General features: G+C 36.1%; 1 protein-coding gene across 1 annotated transcript in view; it reads left to right on the top strand.

Annotated features, from left to right (window-relative positions):
* The window catches only part of VAV3 (vav 3 guanine nucleotide exchange factor), a 194038-nt gene that overhangs the window by 108357 nt on the left and 64471 nt on the right, over positions 1–21210 (top strand). Inside the window, exons 13-20 of the mRNA XM_010006784.1 lie at positions 3001–3104; positions 5109–5208; positions 5811–5906; positions 7498–7566; positions 10040–10126; positions 10571–10656; positions 11036–11168; positions 11490–11599. Of these exons, the coding sequence (XP_010005086.1) occupies positions 3001–3104; positions 5109–5208; positions 5811–5906; positions 7498–7566; positions 10040–10126; positions 10571–10656; positions 11036–11168; positions 11490–11599 (785 nt within the window). The remainder of the gene's footprint in view (positions 1–3000; positions 3105–5108; positions 5209–5810; positions 5907–7497; positions 7567–10039; positions 10127–10570; positions 10657–11035; positions 11169–11489; positions 11600–21210) is intronic.

Genomic DNA, 21210 nt, shown 5'->3' with positions numbered 1-21210 from the left:
AGCAGGAAGGCTGGAGGGCAGTGGATGTTTATTTAAGATAAAAATAGCTGCTACAGACAGCTCTACAGCAAACTGCCATGAGGAGAGCCAGTGTGATGTTATCAGAACAGGATGGATTTGCCTCTGTCAAAGGGTTGTGGTGAAGGATCAGTGCTTTAGGATGATGCTGTATTCCTTATATAGACTAAAAGTTGCTTGCTGGACAAAATAATCTGCTGATGTCAAAACAAACTTTTAAGAAAAAAAACCTGACCACACCAAACCAGTTACTAGTTTAAAGAGAATGCCTTTCATTTAGACTTAGATTTTATGGGACAGAACTATGAAATCTATGTATGGCTCTATATTTGTGTGTGTTTCTGTGTATGTGTATGTCTTGCATACATATGTACGTGTATATATTCATTTGTATTAACATTGGTTTGTGTATGTATGTGTGCATACAAATGCATTTGTATGACAACTATGCTGTGCATTTGAATGGTGGTGTATATATGGATATACAGAGAGAAAGAGCAATGGAATGATGTGTAACAGATACTGAAGTATCTGAACTTTCATTAACTTCTAATGATTTTAACATTGGTTTAATTTAAAACTTGAGTGGAGATAGAAGCTTAAGAAGACATTTTGTGCCCTTAATGTGAAGCTGTTTTTCAGGGGTTTTGCTTTATTGAGTGAGTCCCTGTGCACTCCTGAGAAAATGTGTTCCTGTAATATGTTAATTGGGAGGCATTTCTATAATAAATGGTTTCTATGGTCTGCTGCAACTTAAGATTTTGAAGATATGACCATACAATTGCTAGCAAGTGAACTTGATCTATTTTAAGTTTTTGCTTCTTCACCTTGTATGTGTTGATTGAACTTCTGTGTACTCTTTTGTTTTCATTAACCTGAAATGAAATGTTTTCCTGTAGTTCACAACTCAAAATTGCATATTATTTCTGTAGTATAGAATAGAGTTGATCATAGAATGATTTGGATAGGAAGGGACCTTGAAAGGTCATCTTAGTTCCAACCCTCCTGTGTGGGCAGGGACACCTTCTACTAGATCAGGTCGCTCAGAGCCCCATCCAGCCTGGCCTTGAGCACTGCCAGGGAGGAGGCATCCACAGCTTCCCTGAGCAACCTCTTTCAGTGTCTCACCTCCCTCACACTAAAGAATTTCTTCTTAATACCAAATCTATATCTCCCTGCTATCAGTTTGAAACAGTTACCTCTTGTCCTACCACTTTGTGCCCTTTTAAAAAGCCCCTCTTCATCTTTCTGGTAGCCCCTTCAGGTACTGGAAGGCCACTATAGAGTCTTCCTAGAGTCTTCACTTCTCCAGGCTGAACAACCCCAAGTGTCTCAGCCTGTCTCTGTAGGAAAAGGTGCTCTAGCCCTCTGGGCATCTTGGTGGCCCTCCTCAGTGTTAATGGCTTTAAACAAAAAAAATTACAGCATTAAATCATCTTCAATGGTGCTTTTATTATTTTTTTTTTAACTGCCCCTTATTTTTCATTGCAGTGGTCTGGACACCACTTAAATCAGTTAACCAGATTTCAGGGCTTTTTAACCTGTTTTGACTTAATTTCAACTCCCTCTGGCATTTTTCTTACTGTATGAGGACTGATGTCATCTCCTATAGTTGCTTATAGATTTTTGCATAACAGTGAACATTTTGCTTCTTCACCTTGTATGTGTTGATTGAACTTCTGTGTACTCTTTTGTTTTCATTAACCTGAAATGAAATGTTTTCCTGTAGTTCACAACTCAAAATTGCATATTATTTCTGTAGTATAGAATAGAGTTGATCATAGAATGATTTGGATAGGAAGGGACCTTGAAAGGTCATCTTAGTTCCAACCCTCCTGTGTGGGCAGGGACACCTTCTACTAGATCAGGTCGCTCAGAGCCCCATCCAGCCTGGCCTTGAGCACTGCCAGGGAGGAGGCATCCACAGCTTCCCTGAGCAACCTCTTTCAGTGTCTCACCTCCCTCACACTAAAGAATTTCTTCTTAATACCAAATCTATATCTCCCTGCTATCAGTTTGAAACAGTTACCTCTTGTCCTACCACTTTGTGCCCTTTTAAAAAGCCCCTCTTCATCTTTCTGGTAGCCCCTTCAGGTACTGGAAGGCCACTATAGAGTCTTCCTAGAGTCTTCACTTCTCCAGGCTGAACAACCCCAAGTGTCTCAGCCTGTCTCTGTAGGAAAAGGTGCTCTAGCCCTCTGGGCATCTTGGTGGCCCTCCTCAGTGTTAATGGCTTTAAACAAAAAAAATTACAGCATTAAATCATCTTCAATGGTGCTTTTATTATTTTTTTTTTAACTGCCCCTTATTTTTCATTGCAGTGGTCTGGACACCACTTAAATCAGTTAACCAGATTTCAGGGCTTTTTAACCTGTTTTGACTTAATTTCAACTCCCTCTGGCATTTTTCTTACTGTATGAGGACTGATGTCATCTCCTATAGTTGCTTATAGATTTTTGCATAACAGTGAACAAGTAAGGTGAGTTGTTACTATACTCAGGGAGTAAATCTTTCTGCAATACTCTTGCCTTTCTCTCAGCCCTTAGTTGCCTGCTGTATTTGGAAACTCATTACGATTACAGTTAACTTTGGACTAGATCACTAATTATCCAATGCAATGTACAAAACTAATTTTTTTGCAGCTCAGGGACATGAATCATTACTTTATCTTCTCACTAAAGAATTTACTTGACTTGCTTAATTTTAAAATTATCATTATAAAATGAAGATGAATTAACAGTGCACATTCCAAGCTACAATATATTAGTCTTTAATAGGTAGTTCATAGGTAATAGGAGTTTAGTTTTTCTTGTTGCACTACATAGAACACGTGGCAAACCTTGAAATTAGGTTCTAATCAGAAATGAAGTGTTCTTCAATTTATTGAAATTAATGGATCTAACATGATAAAATTATTTCTGTATTCAAAGCTTTTGGTCATTCTGTTTTAAAAAACCTTTCCCCCTCCCTCCTCTTTTTAAGGATTTAGTGAAAATTCACAGGAATTTGACACAGGACATAAATGATTCCATTGTTAACAAAAATGATCAGAACCTATATCAAATTTTTATTAACTACAAGGAAAGGTAAGATTTATGCAGTCTTACTAATTGTGATAAATTGTGCTCAGTTTGGTATTTTCCCATGTCTTTGTTTTAGTATATCTGAAACAAGATTGAATTTCATGTCAGTGTACTTAGTAAGCTACTATTTGATGTTTTGAGCTTGGAAGTCCAACTGTAACCTATGGCTATATGAGCCCCCCTTGTCTTACCCCCAGTTTTGGCAATATTGTTACATAGACAGGTAACATCTATACTTTGAACAAAACATAATTAGCTTATTTTGTACAGCATTTTCTTCATGCAGATAACCCTGCTTATAGCATGTGCCGGTATTGTTTAAGAGAGAAAATGTTATAAAAGGGTAAGAAGGGGCAAAATAAAGCAAGATTATATATGTAGGCTATTCAGGGTTAAAGAAAACAGAAAAGGTTGTAACTTGAAAGACACGAAAGCAGGTGTAAAAGATAAAGAGGAGACTAGGGTTTTATCTGCAAAGGTGTGGCAGTAAAGCAAACATGCTCTACCTTCAAACTGTGAAAAACAGCCAAGCTAGTAACAGGAGGGCTGTGGCAGCATGCCATGACCTGTAGGCTAATTGCCAATTTTTTTTTGCCTGCCTTTTCAGATTGTTTTTTCTGCCAGCACTGAACAGCTGTTGGAACGTATAAATGAAATTATATGCCTGTACTTACCTGAAAAACACTTGTACAGTGCGGTTATAGTGCAGAAGTAAAGTTTACCTTGAAGTAAACCTTGCATTCTGATTAAAAACTAATTCCTTCTGAAACTCTAGTGGGAAAGACTTGTGGGAGCTAATTGGGTTTGCTTGAGGGTGATGGGGAAGGAGGATCGCTGCAGTAATAAAAGGCTTGTGAGAAACTGGGCAGCAGCATCTGGAAAACGTTAGACAGTAGAGTTGTTCTCTGAGGGGGTAGAGTGTCCTAGGCTGCCCATAAACAGTCTTGCCTTCAGAGAATCTCTGTCTCAGCTTTTATGTTGGAGCAGGACACAGTTATTTCCCAGGCTGCTAGACTTTCTGCTGCTGTAAGGAGGCAACTAGAGGACAAGAAGTTGTTCTGGAAGATGCTTATCTTTCTAAAGGAATTCTGAGTTGTGTGCTACAAGGAGAGCAAAGGACACTGAGAAGAAACTTCAACATTATATTATACAAAAAGGAAACAGATGGAGGTAGACTCAGTATCTTACCCGTGTAGTGACTGAAAGTAATCAGAAGTGTTAAGTGTTAAATTAGTAACCTTTAAAAAAAAAAAAAATACATGTAAAGGTTAGGCAAGAGAAGAAGAAATTTACATCTCAATTGAAAGCTCATGAGAACTCCAAAAAGTGGAATTTGAGGCATACAGAAGGAATCACCTCAAGATATAAATGGAAAGGTGAAAGGAAACAGCACTCTTGGCAATGGAACTAGCAGAAAGAAGTGCTCTAAATAGGAGATACTTCTGTCATAAAACCAGGCTCCTTCAAGAAGCACTGCTGCCCTTGACAACTACTGAAATTTTCTTGAATTTTTGTATGTTATTATTTTTGATCTGAGAGCTCACAGAATATAACCTGGTAGAAACTGTTGGATATAAACCCTTAGATAACCTACAAGTTCTTCAAATGATAGCTGAAATTTATCTTGTTAAGCATGTTTTATAGAATATATTCATTACAACCTTGGTAATCTACAGTATTGTAAATACTACGTACTGTTGTTCCATTAAACAGCAGCTATGCTGCTTTTTAATGGGTCCTTTATTTATTGGAATATATACATGTGAATATTAAAGGAAATACCAATGATTTTATAGCATTTTGAAAGTAGCTCAAAACTGTATTTTCTTTCATATTCTTCCTTGTGTTCATAGTATCCATTGAAGTCTGGGACTAAATCCTATCCTGGCTTATTTAGGTACTGCTCCTTTTGAAAGGAGGATTGTTATCAATGTATTGGTGAAAAACTATCAAGGATTGTTCTTAAATAAGCATATGTTCCTTTTATTCTTTATCTCTTGTTTTTAGATTGGTTATTTATGGACAGTACTGCAGCCAAGTGGAGATAGCAATATCATGCTTAGACAACATCTCTAAGACAAAAGAAGATGTTAAATTGAAGTTGGAGGTATCAATATTTTATTTACATGTATATACAAATATATGTATTAAAAATACCCACATGTTTTGTCCTATCACTGAAGTGAATGGAGTTTTAGGGCTTTTTTTGGGAAGAGATCATCAGCGATACTTTTCTGTTTATTGTGACCTTTCAGCTGAGAACACACAACTGCAGAATCACTCAGGCAGGGAGGGATCTCTAGGCTGAGAAAGCTGTGGTCCCACAGCCTCACAGGACTTGGTGTCTACCATGACCCCTGTTTCCTTTCCAGCAGTGCTGCTCCCTAGCTGGTCAGCCCTAAGGGTTAGAGTGTCCCTGCTTGGTGCATATGCAGTGAATGCCTTTGTCCTTGCCTTCATGTGAGGTTCCTATTGGACATGCCCTGGAGAGGGTCACCTTTTTCACCTCCAATCTGGTGTGTGTCTAGACCCAGCTTTTTTACTTAGTTATTATTTCCATATAAACTCTTTTCCTTCATTTTGTTGATATTCTTTATCTCAAGGTTAATATAATTGCTTCACCAATATATCACTCATTTTCTGTATATATCACTTGAATGTTTTGTTTTCTAATTCTCTTGTCTTTCTCTTTCTTCTGCTTTGAACTAGGAATGTTCCAAAAGGGCCAATAATGGGAAATTTACATTACGGGATCTTTTAGTGGTTCCAATGCAGAGAGTGCTAAAATACCACCTGCTGCTCCAGGTATTTTGTTTTTGAAATTCAAGAGGGCTGAGAGCAAAATTGTGAATGCTTATCATCAGTGGGTTCTAAGAATGAGAGCTAAAGGTCTTTATCCAAGGGAGGTGACTGACACTTCCATACATTTGAGATTGATTTGATATGAAAAAAAATCCAGTCAAGGTTTTCTTACAGAGATCATTCCTCACAGCTGAAGCATATCTGGAGAAAAAGAATAAAACACTACTCTTTCCTCAGTATCTGAACCTTTAATTCTTGATATGTTTGAAATGGTTAGTACTTTGAAATGTGAACCATTACCCCCCAAAAGAGGAAGCTCAACCATACTTGCAGCATACTTTTAAGATGCTTCTTTGCTGTCTTAAATTACAGTAAAACTATATTTATTTTGAAATGCTTCTTAGAACCCACAAAGCGTTATCTTTTGCAGTTAGTCCTGTAATAAGAGTGGAGAGTCTTATAAATTTAATTTGATAGCTGTGCTAGGAGCCTCATTATTTTAGCTGCAAAGAAATGTATTACTATATTAGACTGTCAGCCTTGCTGATGCTTCTAAAATGTCATTTTAAAACCATCTACTACTTGTATGCGAAGCATAATTTTGACACTGCAGAGCAAGATACATTCTGTAATGCGAAATTTTTCAAAATTTTTCCCTAAATGAGTCATCAATATTTTAATAAATGAAAAATTGGAAAAAACAAAATGAATGGCACAACTGCTTTTTAAAAACAAATTGAGATCTGGGCCATGATTTTATAATTGGCTTGTATGTATGGAAAGATGATGCACAATATGTCCCTATGCTCTAATGTGTGACACTAGTGTACATCATACAAGAAAGAAATCCTTGTGGACTTCAAAAGAAAAATTCTGGTAAGTTATTAGAATTGTAATGTGAACTATAAGTACTTATTCCTTAAGTTTCCCAGATTTTACCAAGTTATGTTAACTGAAATGTATAATCTTCTTAAATTACAAAAAACAGTTTACTCTTTTAAACCCATGAGTTTACTTTTTCATTTCTTAAAAAACAAAAAGAGCCCCTTTATTTTTCCATTTGAGAGTAGCTAAAAAAGTTATTTAAATGTTTACATTTAATTTGATAGAAATTTGTCTTCTGAGTCAGCTTAATCTTGGGTGTAATGAGACTGTGCCTTCTTTTAAGTAGCTGTACAGTTTAACTGAGATTTTATTGCCAGCATACATCCCACTCTGCAGACAAGTGCCCGCTTTGGAGTGGGATGATGAACTGTTTAGTCATGTGCAAATGAACTCAAGTGTTTACCTGTGCTTTCAGCATGCACATACAGCAGTGATCTGACTGGCAAGTTTGAAGTGCTTGACAGACCAAATGAGCTTCTGATTCATTACCAGCCGAAGTCTGTTTAGGCTACACAGCGATCAATCTTAAACACTTGCCAATCAACTTTCTGCAGTAGTCCCCACTCAGTTATAGGCTGCTCACCATGGGGATGAAAAAGTGAATTATTGGGGTCTGTTTTGGTTTTTTTTTGGGGTGGGGATGAGTGACCAGTTCAATTCATAAACTGAGAAGCCAGTGGGTGAAAGGTTTTAACTGCTCTGTCTACAGGAGCTGGTAAAGCACACTACTGATCCCATGGAGAAGGCAAATCTAAAACTGGCACTTGATGCGATGAAGGTGAGTACCCATGGTAGTGAAGTATTAACGTCTGTGCTGGCAGTTAAAGTGATAGCTCAGAACTGTACTTCATAGAGGAGATAATGTTCCTCACAGCAGATCAAACATGTTTTCACAAGTCATTGTGGGCTTTGTGAGTATGTCAGGGCAAGTATAGAGTTGAGGGTTTGCTCAATTCTGGGAAGCGAGTTCAGTAGTTTTCTGAAGTGGAGAATTTATGAGATGGAAGTTCTTATTTCAGTTTACTTCTACATTATTTTGCTGTCATGTAATGAGATTAAAAACAGGTGTTTCAATAATGCTGGTCTCACTTTGAAAATCTAGGAATATTTCTACCACTGTTGGTCAATTCTAATCAAGTTCAGTAGTTTCCCAATGAGATGAAGAAAGATATCTTTCTTTGTAAGACTTTTTTGGTGCTATCTTAAAATTATCTGTGGGACTTTAACTTTGAAAGCAGTAGTGTCTTTCTGAAGGTAGAGTATCTGTCACTGTACACTCGCAAGTGGTAGAAACAAATGCTTTATAGAATAGCTGTACTGCCTTATATATGAGCTAATAGATTATGTATTCCTTTGCATAGCTTCAGCAATGAAGCACAGTTCTGCTTCAGTTGGCATCACAGCATGAATTGTGACATTCATGTGCTGGAACTGTGAAATTTTTCTATCCTCTGTGGGGAAAGGGGAAAAGAACCGACACTGTGTAGGTCATATCTCCTGTTGTAATCTGAATGGTCCCCAGAAGACAGTGAAGTCAGAATGAGCTAGTTTTGGGTCACACAGCTCTCTCATGTGGATGTTTGCCTTGAATGCCTGGAATACAGACCAGGTGACAAATGAGATTTCTGGCTTCTCTTTCCTGTGATCTGGTTTTGTGCAGTGAATGCAGAGAGAGCCACCATGGTAATCTCGCACAGAGAGATGCCTGAAATGGGATGGCACGGTTTTGCTTCCAATAATGGCATGCCATGCACCCTAGGTTTTATTCCCCTATGCTCCTCTTTTTCTTTCCTGTTTGCTGCTTTGTTTCCTTGGTTTTGGTGGCTGTTGAACTGAAAATAAACGACCGATTAAGAAATCTCTTGCCAGACTGGCTGTGTCAGTGATGTGCTGGCTGGCAGGATGTAACCAGCCAATCAAAAAAACAAACTCACCCTTCCACCCCACAAAAAACCCACAGGTATGAGCATCTTAAAGTTGTAGCATTGTTTCCCTCCCACTTTATTGTATCCTCTTACAATAGTCCCTGCCTATGTAGTAGAAGTAACAGTGCAGCATCAGTGTGTTACTTCTAAAAACCCTGGTGTTTATGCTTAAAAATAAAATATCTTTGGAAAAAGAGCCAGCAAGCTGGTACTGCCCTCCTAAAAATAACATATTTGGAAGGATTATGCTGTCAGATTTCCTTTACCAGCAAGAAAAGAGGTAATTTGATTTCTATGCCACCTCTTTTAAGGCTGATGTGAATGTATTCTGTACTGATTCATTTAGGAAACTAGCATAATGATTGCAGCTATTTTTAGATTCTGAGTAAAAATGTTTTAGGAAGACGTGTCTTTTTCTTGCACCCCAAATTTGTGATCGTATTGAAGGCATACTTTAAAAGCAAGTTGTGAAGAGCAGAATGCCTTTCCCAACTGCTGCTCTCAGCATCCCTGACCTTACCAGCCATCACTCCTGCTTACTCCTCCTTTCTAGGCATAAACAGAAGCCCCAGTAAATACTGACTATTGCACAAGTGTGTTCAGAGCATTTTAAAGGCTTCAGTGAAATGTGTACAGTGTATTTTTGGGTAAAGGGGAAAATAATGATCTCAACCTGTGATGCCAGGTAGTATATCCCAGTAGAAGTCCCTTTAAAAATCTGCTTGGTAATGGCTTCTCTCAGCTGTGCAACAACAAGAGCACAAACCTACTACTGGGGCAGTGGCCGCTTCTTTTTTTAGTAAGAACCCAGACTTACGATATGTTGACACCTTGCATGCTGCTTCGAGCTGCGTTACTGACTTTTTCTACTATATGCTCTACTTACATTCTGTCTTATTTTCACATCTTGGATGTTGTTGACTGCTTTTTTTGGACCATAAGCATGCTGCATAAATTATGTTTCCATCTGTAGTCTTGAAAATAAGACATAAACAAAATTCAGAAAAAATCAGCCCCTTTATAATGAATTGAGTGTTTCCCTCTTTCTTGCTAGTAAATTTGTATTTTAATAGATCTGAAGAAAGTTGTAAATACGATTAAAGATATAGAGAGGCTTTTATCCTTTTTTATTTGGGCAGACCTATTGGTAATTCTCTAATATTAGAGGTAATTTTATTTAAAACAACCCCAAACCTAAATATGCAGATAAATCAAAGACAAAATTAGAAATAAATTTGCCAAAAATAATGTATGAAACTGGTCTGTTATGGAAAAGTTTTTTGTTGAAATTTTTTTTTTTCCTCCCTTTTTCTGTTGATGCTCTAGGACTTGGCTCAATATGTCAATGAAGTAAAGAGAGATAATGAAACACTCCGTGAAATTAGACAGTTTCAGCTATCAATAGAGAATCTGGTATGTGGTATTTCTCATTTATACAGATTTTAAATAACACTTTATCAGATATGTTGATATATTTTTTTCCCATAATTCATAGGATATTATAGTACTTGGTGACTTTTAAATATGCTTTGCTTGGTCTAGAATGACATAAATATTTAAGTACAAAAATGTCTGCTATTTTGAGGGTCTGTAGTTAAATATATTTTCATAGTTAAAGGTTTGTATTTGTACAGTGAGCAGGTGTTTTAGTAATGGGAAAAAAATTCCCATTTGAAGACAAAAATGGAATGGACTCATTCTTTATTGTATTTCCTTTAAATAATATTGAGAAAAATATGTTGTTTTCAGGCCAGAAAAGTCCTTTTCTAGGGTAAAAGGAGTGGGTGGTCTAACATTTGAATGTGTTGTCATCTTGACACTTGCTATATTGAATCATACATATTACTTATGTTTCAGAATCATTCCCTGTTACAGTATGGAAGACCTCAAGGTGATGGGGAAATAAGGATAACTACATTAGACAAACGTGCAAGGCAAGACAGGTGATGGCATGATTTCTGGTGTTTGCTATGAAAAAGCCTGTTAAGTAACTCTTTTTAGATTTGAGGTCAGCTCAGTGATTCCTGAGAGCACTTTTGATGTTACTGTGCAATCACAGAGCCTATCCACTCTTTACGCAGTGAATTTGCAAAGTGATTCATGGCAAGTTAGCTCTTACGTTATCAGCCAAGATCACCTAGGTCCCTTGCAAGTAGCAAGTCACTAGCAAAAGTACTTTCTCTGTTTTTTGTTTTGTTATTCAGTAGTTTAGTTGTTCACCTTCAAAATTTTAAGTGCCAGGGACAGAAGTATGTAAATAAAGTAAGACTCAGTGTTGGCTTTCTGGAGTGTTTTTAACCATCTTTAATTGTCTTTTCTTAGGCATATCTTCTTGTTTGATTTAGCTGTAATTGTTTGCAAACGAAGAGGTGATAATTATGAAATGAAGGAAATAATAGATCTTCAGAAATACAAAATTACAAATAACCCCACTACTGATAAAGAAAATAGGAAGGTAAATATTTTTAACTAATTCTTATGAAATATATATTTCTAGCAGCAATTTGAAACATTTTGCAGGGGTTCAGAATGTATATACAACTTATTTACAAAGTTTTCTATTTAAAATGTAAACTGAAGTATTTAGGGATTTCAACTTTGTTTATTTTGATGGAATTATGATGTATGATCAAGTCATTCCTAAGTAAACACAATAACATGTGTTTGCTGTTCCCCAAGTCAGGGTATTAAGGAACACATAAATACATCTTCATTTTTTTCTTTCTTATTTTTCTTTATAACTCATGAGCTTCATATTACCAATCTTTTTATGCAGTGGTCTTATGGCTTCTACCTCATTCATATCCAAGGTCAAAATGGTTTAGAAGTTTATTGCAAAACTAAAGACTTGAAGAAAAAATGGCTTGAACAATTTCAGATGGCTCTGTAAGTATACTTCTATTAAGGTAGAATCCTGTTGATCACTAGTGTAAGAATATTACTTAAACTATGCTGAACTGCTTTCATGTTTAGGTTTTTTTCAATACACCTAGTTATCTATTTGACTTTCTAAGCAAGTGACTGACATCTTAATTAACAGAGTATTTCTCTGAAACTCCTCTTGGAAAAGAAAGAGGGCACTCTAGCTATGTATTACTTCTCACCTTTGCTACAAAGACTGTTTTAGTAATACTGTCTTAAACAATTGGGGAAATATGAATTATTATAGCAATAAATATCTAACATAATAGTGACATTTTGTCCCCCTCCCATTTTAATTTTGATTAATTGAAATATATTTTTGAGAATAAATGCTGAAGATTTGAGAGGGAATCCTGGCACCTTTCCTAATGTCTTTTAAGTAATTTATTGTTTACCATTTGAATCAAGTTGCTTGGCTTATTAAACTTAGTCTCAAATGACTGATTTCTTTTGAATGTTTTCAAATAAAAGAGAAGGTTGCTTCAGAGTTCTTGAAAGGTTGTTCAGATGCAGCAGTGCAGACTACATTGTTATGCAGCACGAGCTTTATTTCCATTTCTCATTCTTGTGAGAAAGACAAGCATGATTATTGACAACACAGGTATTTTGATTAAATTTAAAAAGTGAGCAAGGGAATCAGATGACAAGGTGCTGCTTGCTTTATGGTGTAAAAAAAAATAGTGACATTTACATTGGGTAATGCATTTGCTCCCTTATATTTCCAACTACTAGGATTGAAAACAAGGGGGAGCTTTTATGCTTTCTGAAGTTTTTATACCTTTCCTCAAACTCCATTATGTGAGTTTGGCTTCATAGCATATTTCCCCCACCAAGCTATCTCAAAACACAAACCAGCACAGTTAAAGGGGTGAATTATATTCTTTTAATCAGAAATGATGTTGTATATTGAGTTCCAGACAGAAGTTTCAAGGCAGTTTTGTTGCCTTCACAATGGCATTTTCTCTGAAGTCAGGTCTATGTAAGTGTTCATGTAAGAACATAACAAGAGAAAAAAAATAGGATCTCTCATTATTTTTAAAGTAAGAATTAACCTTGTTGCCACTGGAAGAGTTTTACCGGCATAAATGTTATCTAGGCTGTAAATTTTTATTTTTTAGGAGACTAGATGTTTATACCAGTGTGTGAGCAACAGGGGCTATATTTTTATTGCTTAACAGATGCTTACTGTTGAGTGGCTAGTGTCATTGAGATGGGAATTTGTTTCCACATATGGGAAGCTTGTTACTGATAAAGTATGAAATAGAGGAAAACACTACTTCACTGGCTATACTTGGTTTAGGTTTGGAGGGCAGGAATACATTAGACAAACTTGATATATGGAAAAAAATCCTTCAAGTAAGGAAGAAATCCCAGTCCGATTTCCCAAGTGTTACTTTCCAGACCAGTAAGTTTCTGTTAGAAAGCTAGTTTCACAAACTTGTGAAAATATTCTGCCTCTTGGCAAGCTCTGTTGTTACTGTGGCATATGGCAAGCTGTTTTATTGTGAGGGAGACTGGGAATCTTGTGTTTACTGGTCATAAGAAACTGAGTAAATTAGTGTACGTACGGCAGTCCGTTTTGCTACAGTATGTATTTGCTGTTTTTCTGAAACTATTGCTTTATTTAGAAAATATGTAATACAATAAAACACCTCAATTTTTATTTTTCCTAATAATTTCAGGAGAGTTATTGATGAAACCTGTTCATTAGCTACACCCTCAGCAGCAATGACTCTGCAGCATGGCTGCACTGAATGTTATGCTATTCATAGTAATCTTTACAGTTGAAGTTGAGTCACCTTCCTCTCCTCCTTTTAAGTTTAAAGTTTGTGTACAACCTTCACAATTGCCAATTATTTACCAGTACTGGATTTTCTAGATGACAATTAAATGAAGTAGGACACTGGAGCAGCACAGTTAACATTGCATTGGTGTGCCTCTTACCACACTGATGTGAATGGAAGCTTTGCATGTACAGGGGGAGTGTAACCCCTTACTGCCTCAGAAGAGGTGTGCTGCTTAGCAGCGATAGCTGTTCATTTGAGCAGTTGCTATTTTGTTCTTGGAACTCTCTTCATGGTAATGGGTGAGCCTATAGCTGTGTATGCTATACATAATAGAAAATTTTTAATATACAAGCATACAAATTTGAATATACAAAATTTTTTAAGTTACTAGTGCAAAGACTTTACTAGATGTGGAATGTTTAAATATAATCTAGCATGTAAATTAACATTGGTTTAAATGTGAAGTTATTCCATATCCAAGATAATATTAATAGAAATGTACAGCCAAATTACTGCACCATGATACTCACCTGAATTAGAGGCATCCTGTATTAAGTGAAAATTTGTCAGCAGTGTGATAAAGAGCATGGTTTACACAGAATCGCAGAAACTTAGGGTTTGAAAGGGACCTTGAAAGGCCAACTCCTCTGCCAGCGCAGGATCACCTAGAGTACATCACACAGGAACGTGTCCAGGCGGGTTTTGAATGTCTCCAGAGAAGGAGACTCCACAACCTGTCTGGGCAGCCTGTTCCAGTGCTCTGTCACTCTCACAGAAAAGGTTTTTTTCTGATGTTTACGTGGAACCTCCTATGCTCCAGTTTGCACCCATTGCCCCATGTCCTATCACTAGACATCACTGTATTAGCTGTCTGTCATAAAAATCCTCAAAAACTGATTGCGAGTGTGAGAGACAGTTTTGTTTGATATTTCTAGGATCATATCCTGTCTAACCTCTTTTCTCCTGTATTAAAAACAAGCAAAGGAATCAGAGCCAATGTGGGATATCTCATCATATACCCATAAATTACATAAAATACTTGATACTTTTATTCAGCTTATGCTAAAAGGTAGGGGTACTGATTGGTATTTTTTCTTGCATAGAAAGTTATCCTACAGATGCTTTTCTTATTTTAAAAATAGTTCACTAATACGTGTGTCAATGAATTTATGCTAGGTATTCTTTATTAAAAGAAAAATCTACTTTGAAAGCTGAAGTTGTCCTTCTCTATTGTAGCTGACAATAAGGCTTAATTTCTTATTATGTGGCAACTGCTAAATGTCGGAAACCATTTGTGTACTGTGGCATGTGATATCTTACGCTGGTTTGTGCTGAATTGCTTTTGTCATTGTGGTGTCGTTTGCTAATTTAATTCTTTCTTTGGTTTCTCAGTTGTGCTTTGTAATCCACTCTAAAAATGGCCATCACTAAACTTGGCCTCAGTATGTTTTACACTGAAATACTATTTAAAATGTAATCAAAGAAGAATTTAGGTTGGAAGGGGTATGTGGAGATTGTCTACTGCAGAGCTTAGGGCCTGGTCAACTTGAGTTTATTACTGCTGGGTTTCAAGATGCACAGAGCCAATACGTTTCATGCAACAGTGTTGTAACATGCCTTTTAATTAGGCTTTATTCAACATCTCTCTTTCACAAGCTGAGAAGTGCCTGAAAATATCTTGCAGGCAGAGGAATAGGCCTTTTTTAAGAAGTACTTAGTTAAAGTTTCACCTTCAGAAGTACTATAATTTTAGTTTCTATGTTGACGTTTTTACTGAAATTAGTAATGCCTGAAAAATAGGTGGGAAGCACAAGATTATTATAGTGATTAGGGTATGCATTAGTTGTGTGGAGCTAATAAATTTTTTCATTTCCAAATGAAAGAGATTTCAGACATGAAAGCTGTTCAACCCTTAAAAAATTAGTGTTTTTTTTAAATTATACTGCATTTAAATTTTAGGTCACTACAGAGTTTGTGCAGCAGCTGAAGTAGAGTCTGATATGTTTTTGAATAATTACCATTTCCATTAGACAAAAATTCACACCTTGTAACTCAAGGGACACAGAGTGCATCATGTGATCCTAAGGAGATAACTCTGAGATTCATTCACTCTCAAACCTAATAGAAGTGAGCACAACATTTTTAGATTAGGTAAGCTATAGCAATCATTAGTAGAACTCAACTGGCTTTCTAAATTTTAAAGGGAAAAAAAAAAGGTATGTGAAAAGTGTCCTCTTACCTGTTACCATACTTATTGCCAAATTTGGTTTCTGCTCTTTGACTAATGACATTGGTCAGACTCAGCTCAAGAAGATATGTTCCCTCAAATTGTGCATTAATAATGCATATGCATTAAGACTTCTTCTGAGAGAATATTTGAGCTCTGACATATCGAACACTGATGTATTACATTAAAGCTTTCTTATCAGAGCACTTTAAAAGCCTTAGATATCTGCAGCATTTTTCAAATAGCCTCCAAACGTGTTTTACTTATACCAACCTCACATAGGTTACCAAAGCAATAAACAAACATGTCTGCCTGGGCTTCTCTATCAGTATAAATATATCAATACTGCAAAAATGAATGCCAAGTTCATGTCTACCAAAGAAGAATGGTTGCCTGTACTTTGCTGTGACTCCAGTTGTTTTTGATCAAATATTTTTCAGGGTTATAAGCATGCATTTACAACATATTTATAGTTACGTGATGTCTTTAGATTATTCCAGACACAGCAAGAACTGTGTGAAGATTCTATATATGATTAAGAGCACAGTGTGAGGGCTGCATAGAAGGTGAAAGCAAGCCAGAATTTATGATAAGAGTCTGTAAACACTTGGAGATAATAAATGTACTTTGATATTATGTCTTCTGCTTGACAAAAAAAACGACTTCACGGTCCTTATGTTTTTTTCAAGTTACCCTACAACATGTGAGGTATATTACAATGAAAATTGGGATTTCTTAAAATTCAGTAAAATAAATTTGTAGTGACACTACATAATAAAAATCAGGTACCACCAGCTAAATATTGCTTTTTGCTCAAGGTCTTACCTTTTTTTTTTTTTTTTTCAGTCTTTAGATGACAAATGCTGTGTTACATGTTTGTCCTGATACCTTGGCTATAAGAACAGAGGTCCTAGTTTCTCTTTGCAAACCAGTGCTAGCTTTTTTTCTTAGCTGATTTAGGGCTTTGTCCAGTATTTTACAAGTTTAAGGTTGGATATGTCTTCCATTTTTTACTCCAACACATAGACATTTCTCTTCATTTAAGTGCAAATATATGATAAATTATTTAAAATTTATCAAGTGACTTTGTAAATTTGGGTTTGTAAGTCTTAGAACTTTCACAAATAAGACTCACCTGGTGAATGTTAAAATATACGAAGTATTGATGCTTTTGATTTACAAATAGTAGTGTGTGACAAAGCTTTGTTCCTACCAGGTGGTGTTTAAAAACATTATATAGGAATAGATTAGCTCAAAGCAGTTCATCTCCTGTGCTTTTCAGGGAAGTAGGCTGATAAGGAAAAAGGAAAGCCATTATCTTGTTTGAAACAATGTAGTACATTTCCAAAAAGTTAACAAGATAATATCCTTGATCTCAAAAAAGCCACTCATCATATGATCAAATAAGCAAATTTGCTAGCAAAGTCTTAGAAGTTGTGTGTTCTTGATCAAAAGCACAATTTACTTGTGATATGGTTAATTCAATTATATAACATGTCTTCTTGATGAGACTCTTTGATGTGACAAACCAGAATATTTGAGTATTAGCATATGGAGAATTGATTGATTGATTAATTCAGTAAATAGGATCTTCAAAGATGATTCTGAAATGTAACTGCCTATCTGGAACAGAGAAAATGAATTAGCTGTAAGTAATCAGAATTGCTCCTGAGAAGAGAAGGTAGAGAAGGAGTTGAAAATGATCCTTTGCTAAATGATATTGCATACCTCTGGTCAGAGTGCCCCTCAAGAATGGCATTTTCTCTCTTCACATTTTTACAGTAAATAATAAAATACTTGTAAAGATTAAAAAAGCATTATTTGTATTTTTGTCTCTACACTCTTAACCTGTTATTTTATTATGTAAATATATTTCTATTAAAAGAAAACATGTTGTATGAGCTGATCAGCTGCAATGGTGATAGCTGCACAGAGCTGAAATGTTCCATGTGGAAAGAAAGGATAGTGCAAATATAAGGGTGGTTCTGCTGTTTGCAGGGAACAGTTTTCTAAGGGAAGTCTCCAGTGTATCAGAGCAGGGACTGAGGTTGAACATCTGTTGGGACCAACTTTGCATTAAATTCTTCATATGAGGCTTGGCTGAAAGTTTTTTGACTTGTTTGAAAGTCATGTATATGGCTTTCTGTTTCCTCACTGCTGCTGTCCATGTTATTAATTAAAACATTTGACTATGTGACAGATGTTACTTATATTTAATAGTCCAGTTAAATTTTCCCAAATTTTCTGAGATGCTTAGAATCAGTTGTCATGACCAGCTTCTAAGGGGCTTAACATTTTGAAAGGTCGCTTCAGCACAGAACAGAATTCTAACTCAAGTTATCTTAATAAATATTTTTTCTTTGCAATTAATAACTTAAAAATACTTACAGGAGATCGAGGTTTATTTATGCATTTTTTGCAGTGATATCGTATATTAGTACAATAAATAAAACTGGAATGAATATTTTTTGTCATCAGGTTTAACCTGTGCCATTTTCTTTATAGGCTGTTCTGCATGAATACAGCATCAGATTTCATGTCACATACATTTTAAAATGTTCTTCAGCAGTTTGTGCTCAGGGTGTCCATAATTCTGAACAGTTCTGTATGGAGCTTTTTCAATTATTATAAGCATGACATGGATTGCAGAATAGTAACAGCTCTAAAATGCAAAGGTCTAACTTGGGGTTGACAGTTGAGGAGGGTTTAAGATACTGGGTTTAATCTGAGCTCCTTGCAGTATTTGTTCTTTAAATACTTAAAACAGTTGCAGTTTACTGCAGACTCCTTATCTGATACTTCAAGCATTTGCTTTTGCTATGCCTCTGGGCTCACAGGTGGGCATACACACATTAACTATTCTCTAAAGCCATGTTTTAATCAAGTGAAATGGCTACTTAGTTTCAAATATAATCCATTGCTTAAGTTATAGGCTATTTTGTAAACGTCTATATGCACTTGAATCCTGTGTAATTTCTTGTGACATGATTGCTTTTCTTGAAGAACCTGCTATGGGAAAAAGATCTTCAGAAACTCATCTTAAATAGCATTTTTAAAAAAATGAGTCAAAACCAAAAAGATGTATCAAAGATGTATTAGAACTTCCTAGCATGTTTTTTCCCTTTTAGGGGAACACTGTCAGTGCCAATGAAAGGGCAGCTGTCTTACTGTATTGTTATGCGAAACCTGTGATTCTGTTGGACAGACTGTTCCCAACGCAAGAACATCTATATCTGGGCCCTTGTCGATGTTTCAGGTCACTCAGAAAAACATACTTGTGTGATGGCTGCTGGGGGAAGAGAAGATTCCTCTTCTATCCAAGTTGATGGTCCCACTGACTTATCACAATCTGGAGCAGCATTTCTGGGCTTAAAGGGTACCTGTGAGGTTTATTATCAGTTCCCTGAGAAGAATGGCTCAATTCAGTCAGGGTTTACAATGCCTTTGCTTACTTTGGATTGAAGAGAAGTGACCTACTTAACAGTGTCTAGGTCAGCACCTGCTCTTGTTGATACTCAGTCTTGTTTTGCAACTAATATACTTTAGAAAGGAGCTTCCTTGATCTGTTTGCAAGGAGTTTCTTCTGCGTTTTCTCCTTGTGTGATGTATTTTGTCTTTATTTTCCTATATGTGCTGTGATTCCTGCAGTTAAGCATGTATGTGTTTTTTGTGGTGGAAAACTGTGCACAGATCTGAGGAATATAAAATACTTTCCAGGTTTATTTTGGTGTTCTTTTTTGCTCCCTGTAATACATTTTTCCTTCCAGTTTAAGAAAAAAAAAAAGAAGTTTAAAAATACTCCAGGTCTGGGAAGAAGAAGTTAAGTACTCCAGAGAAGCAATTTTTAAACATTAATTGAATTGTTTGTGATGAGTATAAGCAACACCACCTCAGTAGACTTGACCCAGGCAGAGAGGGAGGGAGTCTGTACAGGTCTTACTTGCTGAAGTCAAGCTAGTATTCAAAGGCTGCCAAAGAGGCAATTAAAAGAAATGGCCTTCAAAATAAAGCAAGAAAAACAAAAGAACTGGTCACTAGCAGAGGACAGCAGTGGACCTTGCAGGAAGGCTTTTTAAACTACAGTTTCTAACTGGTAGCATTAAAGGTACATAGATTTAGAATAAAAGTGGAGAAATTTTCTTTGTGCTATGTTCCAAAGCCTCCTTCCTTTCACTCCTTGCAGAATACAAAGCCACAATATGGTAGAATTGCAGTGCTCTCTGCTGCTGGATACCTTCTTGTTGTTGGTGTTGTGCTATGAGATTGACACTCCTAACCAGGAGTCTACAGATTCGAGCTGCTTCTACTCTTTACATTTTTATAATACCACCTCTTCTGTGTGCTCTCTTTTGGTTGAAGCAGTGTTATTTGCATTTCATTACTTTCCTATTTAAAATTTAAAGTTGCTATAAGAATTTAAGCTCATCAATGGAATATTTATTTCCTTTATTATATTTTTAGATTTGCTGGCAGCTAGTAGGCTTTCAGTATTATGTCCATGGAAAACAAACCTGAAAAATAGTCTTAAAGTCTGCAAGGCTAATACTGAAACGTCTGAAGGGCAAAACATCCAAGGGAAGATGTCCTAAGTATGTTAAAATTTGTGAAATAAGATTTTTTTTCATTGTTTATATCTTTAGAGATATGGCCTTTCTAGAAAGAAAGATTCTGGGATTTTTGGAATAAATTCTTTAGTGTGAGGGTGGTGCCCAGGGAAGCTGTGGATGCCCCATCCCTGGAAGTGTTTGTGGCCAGGCTGGGTGGTGCTTTGAACAACCTGGTCTAGTGGACGGTGTCCATGCCAATGCAGGAAGGTTGAAACTAAGAAGATCTTTAAGGTCCCTTCCAACCCAAACAAAATTATTCTGTGATTCTATGATAATAATGCACTTATGCTCCACATGGGAAAATAAGATAAAAGAGCTGTTGTAGGCCATCTCTTAGTCTTTTATTTATTCTCTTGGGACTCATTATTTGTAGTAGTTGCGTATCTAGTACAGAGAAAACGTAGAGTTTTGGGGCTGAAAGTTTAGTAGCTTTCCTGGTGCATTTTATTTTGAAAGTGTTGACTGTGTAGAAGAAGTTAAAGCGACAGTAAGAAGATTGTATTTGTGCCTAGCCCGCTGAAGAAATTAGAGTTTGTTTCTTCAGTTCAACCTGTTGTGAAAAGTACTTTGCACAGTTTTTCTTGTTGGAAAGAAACATGAATGTAAGAATGCTGATAAAAAATTAAAATATTACTACATGGTAGCCAATGCTTGTTGAATGCTTTTGCTATTCAAACACATTCTGATCGTAATATTTTCTCATAATAATATGTTTTTGACTAAGTAAGGAATTGACAGTAATAAATGGCATCTGAGCTGCTTGGTATTGATGATGTACATTTGGTATTGCATTACACATCTTGGAAACACTTGACCCAAGATTATTGAAGTTCAGTTTTGTAAAATGAGGTACAGGACTTACACTGTTGCGTATGTCAAGATTGTCAGGGTTCATTGCTTTATTTTGACTTCAGCATTATTATTTTGATTTTGATGTGTTTGTGTACTGAGGAT

Source organism: Chaetura pelagica, unplaced genomic scaffold (assembly GCF_000747805.2).
Source record: "Chaetura pelagica isolate M959 unplaced genomic scaffold, ChaPel_1.0 scaffold69, whole genome shotgun sequence".
Taxonomy (NCBI): domain Eukaryota; kingdom Metazoa; phylum Chordata; class Aves; order Apodiformes; family Apodidae; genus Chaetura; species Chaetura pelagica.
This window is presented reverse-complemented; position numbering and strand designations above follow the sequence as displayed.